At 32.3% G+C, this 7,748-nt stretch overlaps 1 protein-coding gene and 1 long non-coding RNA gene across 2 annotated transcripts; one reads left to right on the forward strand and one right to left on the reverse strand.

Moving 5' to 3' along the window:
* The first annotated feature begins 1,020 nt into the window (after positions 1-1,020).
* On the forward strand, positions 1,021-4,056 carry LOC113063977 (replication factor C subunit 2-like). Its single transcript, XM_026234450.1, has 11 exons — positions 1,021-1,130; positions 1,303-1,372; positions 1,470-1,511; positions 1,602-1,708; positions 1,848-1,949; positions 2,114-2,214; positions 2,370-2,527; positions 3,054-3,119; positions 3,212-3,292; positions 3,386-3,499; positions 3,807-4,056. Exons 1-11 carry the CDS (start codon positions 1,021-1,023, stop codon positions 3,915-3,917), a joined length of 1,062 nt encoding a protein of 353 aa, XP_026090235.1. The 3' UTR covers positions 3,918-4,056.
* Positions 4,057-5,655: 1,599 nt separating this feature from the next.
* On the reverse strand, positions 5,656-6,993 carry LOC113063978 (uncharacterized). Its single transcript, XR_003278765.1, has 7 exons — positions 6,980-6,993; positions 6,742-6,781; positions 6,456-6,484; positions 6,306-6,344; positions 6,176-6,206; positions 5,981-6,030; positions 5,656-5,696 (listed from the first exon to the last, which is right to left on the reverse strand). It is a non-coding gene; the product is annotated as an uncharacterized LOC113063978 (long non-coding RNA).
* Between the last annotated feature and the right edge of the window lie 755 nt (positions 6,994-7,748).

Genomic DNA, 7,748 nt, shown 5'->3' on the forward strand with positions numbered 1-7,748 from the left:
TAGTGTCTATCATTTCTCATATTTGTTTATAAACAGTACTAAATTTGTTCAAACATTGCATTAATTCATGAATATTTTGGTGTAAAATACAGAATTTAAAATATTTATTTTAACGTATTATCTCAAGCAGGATATTTTATTTTATTATTTTTTATTAGAGTTTTCCATTTTCCGTTCCAGTTTATTAAGTGCCAGAATAATTTATTTTTATGAATATTTTTCTTTAAATAAAGATTTTTTAAATTTTAATAAAGAAAGATTAATACTTTTTTTATTTAAAAAATATGCAGGTGCAAAGTATCATGTACAATTTTTTTTTTCTAAACATAACGATGTGCAAACACACATTTTGGAAATCTAGAACATTTTCAGCAAAAGTACATATTACACAAATACAAAAAAAATTGCATAATGTATCATTCCCACATAAACCAAAAAGAAAGGAACAAAATAAAAGTAAGAGGAGAAAAAACAGGTATCAATCATGGTACACACACACAAAAATTAAGTACATATTTAATGATTTGATAAAATGCTTTACTTCACATAAGACATCTAATAGTAGGTATTTCCTTAAGACATATTTGTTTGTGAAAATAGAATTTTATTACAAATTAAATAAAAATAAAAGAAAGTAGATTCATTTTTTAATAAACAGTAAATTATAGTTCATATTAACTTAGAAAAATCCGTAACAGTGATGAAACAGGACGTGAAAATAAATAAATAAATAACAAATGTCTTCACTTTCATTTTAACAGAAGGTGCAAATATACAATATTTTGACACAAGTACGTAAGAAGTGTATATATTTTGCTAAATCTTAAAATACACTTCTCACGTTTTATTGGGTATGCAGTATCTATATGGTAATAATAACCATGTTTTTCTTAACTGAATGTTATCTATTATAGAACCCCTTCTGTTACTTATAAAGTAATGGGCTGTTGCCGGAAATGGCGTCATTTCAGATCTGTTTTGTTCCTGTTGTGGCGGGAATGTGTGCTACTCGCAGGCAACATGGATGTTGAAATGAAAGAAGCAGACATTGAACAAAGTCAAGCCGACGGACCGCCTAAAAAGGATGATACTGCACCGAAATCATCAACGAATGCTTATGAACTACCATGGTAATGTACTGTTTGTAAGCCTGCTGTTGTGGTGTTTGAATGACTTTAATGTCGCTAAAGATAGCGAGGCTGCAGATTTGTTTACAGCAGCTGAACTGCATAGCTCGTTTTTTCTCTGCAGCCGCATGCTCACTGTCATGAATAATTGTATTTTAAATGTTTTTATTTCCAGGGTTGAAAAATACAGACCTCTGAAGTTGAATGAAATCGTTGGAAATGAGGAAACTGTCAGCAGACTGGAGGTCTGTATGACATAAGTCACATACTGATTTTCCCTGAAGTGGTCAGGAAGCTTCTAGAAATGCTGATGTTTCATCTTTTGCCCTGTTATTGTCGCAGGTGTTTGCAAGAGAAGGAAATGTGCCCAACATCATCATCGCTGTAAGTTAAAATGTGCTTTCAAAACCAGGTGGCATCTGAATTTACTCACGTGTCACTATGCATTCAAATGGAGACCTCGTTTGTGTTTAGGGTCCTCCTGGCACTGGAAAAACGACCAGTATTTTGTGTTTGGCCAGAGCTCTTCTTGGTCCAGCCATGAAAGACGCTGTGCTTGAGTTGAATGCCTCAAATGACCGGTAAGAAACGTAAGCTGAAGGTTTTGTACAACTAATGAGTGTCATTAAACAAGTGTCTGCACATTGAATGTTTTAGATGATCATATTCATAGATTAATGTCCACTAATTCATTTTTTATTTGCCTATTTTTAATTTTAGTGGAATTGATGTAGTGAGAAACAAAATCAAAATGTTTGCCCAGCAAAAGGTCACACTCCCTAAAGGTCGCCACAAGATCATAATCTTGGATGAGGCTGACAGGTAAGAGTAATAGTTTTCTTAAAAATATTTGATTTAATTTACATGTTTATTGAAAAAAATATTTATGTAAAAATACATTTTCAAAGTTTTGCATTTTGTAGATTTAAAAAATGCTTCATGCAAATGTTTTTTGTATTTTTTTGTATTTTTTTTTTTTACCACAGCATGACAGATGGAGCCCAACAGGCTCTCAGAAGAACCATGGAGATCTACTCCAAAACCACACGCTTTGCTCTGGCATGTAATGCATCAGATAAGATCATTGGTGAGCAATGTGGCACATAAAACAAAAATGCTGTTTATAACAGATTGACATTTAAATCTTTGATGACATGCTTCAATGAACTATTACACTAAAAGTCCATGCCAGCGTACATATGAAACAGACGTTTTTCAGTTTATCTTCTCACTGGGTTGCAGAGCCCATCCAGTCCCGCTGCGCGGTGCTGCGTTACAGCAAGCTCAGAGACGACCAGATCATGATGCGTCTGACGGAGGTGGTTGAGCAGGAGAACTTACATGTCACCAACGACGGCCTAGAGGCCATCATCTTCACCGCGCAAGGGGACATGAGACAGGTCAGGTCAATTACCACTTCTAGTTTTATGTGTACATATTATGAATATTATTTTGTTTACCAAAAATGTTAATTTATGTATTATATGTGTTAATTCGTTTAATTGTAATAATAAACATTAAGTAGAAAAAAAGGTTGTTATTAATATTATTGTTTTTGTTGCTATTGTTAATAAAGCAATGTACAATAATAATAATAACAGCCACCAAAAAGGTTTTGATTATTCTTTTTATTTATGAATGCATGCATGTGTGTGTGTGTGTGTCTCTCTCTCTCTCTCTCTCTCTCTCTCTCTCTCTCTATATATATATATATATATACACACACACACACACACACACAATTAATAATGTTTACGTAAAGTATGCATATTTAATAAGATATTTAGAGACTAGATAAAAAAAAATATATAGAGAGAGAGTGAGAGAGATAGATAGTCTCTGAATAACATTTAAAAAATATGTACATTGTAGGTAAACCTTATTAATATTAACCTTATACTTTTGTCTTTTTTGTATGTAATTTAGGCTCTGAATAACTTGCAGTCAACAAATTCTGGATTTGGTTACATCAACAGTGAAAATGTGTTTAAGGTATTTTTATATGCATTTTATTTGTCTTATGCATGGGCATCATTTCAATATAAAAATGTATTGGTGAAGTACCAACAGTGTTGCTTCTGCAGGTGTGTGATGAGCCACATCCTCTGCTGGTTAAAAGCATGCTGGAGCACTGTGTCAACGCCAACATTGATGAAGCCTACAAGGTAGCACTAAACATTTGCCCTTAGAAAATATTCAGGGTCAGTTTCAGAAATGGCAGGTGCTGGGTAAGACCGCAATTATGCGTCTTTCTACAGATCATTGAGCAGCTTTGGTCACTCGGATACTCACCAGAGGACATCATTGGAAACATCTTTAGAGTGTGTAAGACCTTTCAGATGGCTGAATATTTGAAGCTGGAATATATTAAGGTGTGTATTGCCCTTCTAGTAAATTCTAAGAAACATTTACATTTGCTTTTAAGCTTTTTCAATACACTGCAATGAAATCTAACACAATAGAGGCAGCATCACAAATGTTTTCACCATTCAATGTGAAAGTATCATAGAAAATCAGATAAAATAGTCATTGTTATCTAGTCTCAACATTTTAAATAAATGAGCTTTTTTACTGTTATGATATTTGTTATGTTTTAATGTGGGGGAAATTACTTGAATAAAAACAAGAAATGTACCATTTTTATTTTAATCACACTTGAACTGGACATTTGATCCCCAGGAAATTGGCTACACACATATGAAAGTGGCAGAAGGAGTGAACTCTCTGTTACAGATGGCTGGGCTGTTGGGTCGCCTGTGCAGCAAGACTGCTGCACCTGATGCCAGCTAAAGACAAGAGATGTTATCAAATGATCACAGCCTCAGTGTTCTTTAACTCCAGAACAAGACTTATATATTTTGTAAAAGAAAAAAAAAAAGCATAATTGTGAAAATGACCAATTGCATTAATAAAAATTAACAAAATCCTTCTTATGTTTGTGATTGATGGGCTGTTTTTGGTGTTGAAGTACTTGGCATAGTAGAACTAATTCCATTTACATAATGAGAATTTGAGGCGCTGCTAACAGCCCAAATTAACATGCACAGTTAAGTTCATTCCAACAGTCATTTTCCATTTTGTATTACAGTACATGTCGGAAATAGTATAGCAGAAAAAGTGACCGTTCTAGAGGTTTCGATTTCAACCTAGTGATGCCAGTGACAATTTTAGAGCCAGAGGAGAAAGCATTATCAAGAGCAGACGCCGACACCAAATTACACCTTATACACTTAATTGTATATAATGTTCCCCGACTTAAAGCTGCTTCTCACCATGATTGCTTTTTCGTTCGCTTGTTATGAAAAGGGCATGTTAATTCATCTGACTCATTTGTCACACCTCTATGAAACAGGCTTCAAATCTTCATTGCACAGCTCTTCATGTGAAGCCCTCATGTTTGTGCCTTTGTTGCATAAAATATTTTAGACGTCTCATAGTTTATAGCATTTATGTATTCACTGGCGGTTTATTAAATCATTGTTTATTGATCAGCAGAGCTGACTACGCACATCCACACTTAATCTTATTTGACTTCTTCAGAAAGTCAAGCAGTACACTTTTTAAACACTTTAATTTAATAGCAGTAAATGCCACTTAGATCAAAATCTGAAAAAAGAAGTCATTCCTATTCACTTTGTGATCTCATTCACGTAGTCGGATTCATCTGAATAAAGGAGAAAGAAAAAAAAATTATCAGCGCTGTCTCATGATTAAATTGTAAAATGTTTTATCAATGTTAATGGTTTAATAATGAACATATTACCTTCCTCATTTGCAATGTCCCAATTTACATAATTACAGCTATCTGCAGAAACATTATCAAACACAATAAGCAAAGGACCATTTTTATAAAAGTCATATAAAGTAAAAAAAAAAAAAAGTTAAAATCCCAAATCGCTCTAAATCACAAATGTATATGTATTTTAAATATTAAAAACATAATCTTAAAAACTATGGAAAAAGTAATTGTCCTAATAAAAAATTATATTGTGTTACTGGACTTTGTTTTATGTTACACCGGACTACAAAACCAGTCATAAGGGTCAGTTTCTCCTTATTGAAAAGTATACATCATTGATGTATGGTTTGTTAGGATCGGACAATATTTGGCCGAGATACAACTATATCTGAGGGTGCAAAACAATCGAAATATTGAGAAAATAATCTTTAAAATTGTCCTAATGAAGTTCTTAGCAATGCATATTACTAATCAAAAATTAAGTTTTGATATATTTACGATAGGGAATTTATAAAATATCTTCACGGAATATTTATTTTTCTTAATATCCTAATGATTTTTTGCATAAAAGAAAATCTATAATTTTGACCCATACAATGTTGTTTTTGGCTATTGCTACAAATATATCCGCGCAACTTCAGACTGATTTTGTGGTCCAGGGTCACATATAAACATTTTTATTCATGTTATTGATGAAAGCTAAGAGGTACCAAATGTGATTTTCTAAACTAAATATAGATATGAGAATAACTAAAAAAAAACACCAACCCTGAGTCATGTTGCACTTCTTTTTGTTTGAAAAATATTCTCGTATTTTCCTGAATCTGAATCTAAGGAACGCAAATGAAGCATTTTTTTAAAAAGAAACTGCGTTAAGCATCTTGTTCATATATGCAGTAAATCGCACCAGTAAACACTTTTTCACTTGTGTGTGAAGAGTAGCTTTTGAAAATAGACACACTGTATTTATCAACTACAGGTCTGTTTTAGAGGTTGCTTGGTACTTCAGTTTAAATATGTTACTTGACCTCATTTTTCCTGTGAACAACTTGAGAGAGTGAAACCATCTCAAATGGTTGCATTAGACAATGATATTAACAAGCACAACATTTACCTAACGATGAGTCATCTCCGTTTACATAAATTGAATCTGGAATTGGGTCCCTATAAAAAATTAAAAAAATAAAGTATCAGCGTATCAGATGCAGAATGTAGAATCATTTTTAAAATGCGAATCAAAGTCTGTGATTAGTATCTTGTAGACTTCTTTTCCTCACATATGGTAACCATATGAAAAAATATGACTCACACATATGTTGGTTCGAAGATGCCTTTTTCTGCTGAAGGAAACCAATAGATGCAATACCATAGGTTAGTTTGTATTTTAAAATGCCTTTCATCAAAAGTAACATCTTACGACTGCAATATCGATGACTTACCAGCTGGAAGGTTTTGATAACTCCAGTGGATTTCACCTGCTTGGAAACAGTCGAGAAAAAAAAAGAAGAAAGAAAAATCATTCAAATATTGAATGCATCTTAGAAAAATAAATCTTTTTTTAAGAGTTTTAAAACATCCGAAATTCTTACTATTGAAAGGCCTGTTCATCGGTGAAAGCCTGTGAAATAAATTGATCACGCCTGAAACTTTGCCTTCATTTTGCTCTTTCAATCATGATTATTCGGCAATGACTGGCAATTGATTTTGTTCAGTTAATCGTTACAGCCTCGGGAATGCTTTCAGTTATGTAAAAAACATTTTCCCCAACCCAAAATAATAAGATATATTAGATAAAGTGGACATTACTATGACATTTATAACACTAAATAAACAGTGAGTAGCTGTTTACACTAACTACAGCTAAAAAGATCTCACCTTGAGGCTGAAGGCATCACTCTTTGGTTTGGCCTTTGCACTAAAAAAAAAAATAGACATGATATGAATAAAATATTTTATTTTGGCTAATGGTGATTACATTTAGAATTTCAGCTTTCCTCTGACAGAAAATGTGTGTGAAAGTTAGTGTTTTGTATTCTGAAAGTAAAACACTGACAGTAAATATAAGTCTATAATTAGATGTGTTTCCCCCTTCAGAATGTGTTAAATAGTTTACCTGCTGTAGGTTTTTCTGCATTCACCATATTTACTGTCCTCATTGCTGAAAACAAAAAAAATAATAACAATTTATTATCTATCGGTCTATATAAAGTAATTGATTAATTAATTATAAATTAAAATGTATTCGTATATAAAACATTTTTTTCTTACAAATCATCTTGTTCATACACGGTCATTGTCCTCTTGTTGCATAGCTCAAAATAAAAAATAAAAACATTACAGCAACATTAGATGATAAAAAGAACTATATATATGTATAGTGCACAAGGAAGATACTCTTTGGTGTGAAAGTGTTGTGATGTCAGACCACTTACAAGATTTCTTTCTGCAGCACAGACCAGAGAGCATAAATACAACCAAGGCAGGCCAAAGAAATGAATGGCAAGGAGAACTCCTTGTTGGCTCTGGACATCAATCATACCTTGAACAATAAGTTTAAAAAAGATATAAATAAATTCTCTTTTATCTTATTTGACACTTGAGGTTTACAGTTTAGATAATATTAGTTTAGAGTATATATATATATATATATATATATATATATATTATATATATATATTATATATATTATATATATATATATATAATATATACTCATATGAGAACAAATTGCAGAATGTTATCTATTTACCTCCACAAGAATGTATCTCACTGCTCTGATAAAAAGGCACAAAGTATTTGTGCAAGAGATAAGAGAATTATTAATACGCAAGATGATTCAACGTGATAGTGAGTTCAATGAATCACCATCTCAGGGTCAGAAA

The sequence above is a fragment of the Carassius auratus genome, chromosome 46 (assembly GCF_003368295.1).
Source record: "Carassius auratus strain Wakin chromosome 46, ASM336829v1, whole genome shotgun sequence".
NCBI lineage: Eukaryota > Metazoa > Chordata > Actinopteri > Cypriniformes > Cyprinidae > Carassius > Carassius auratus.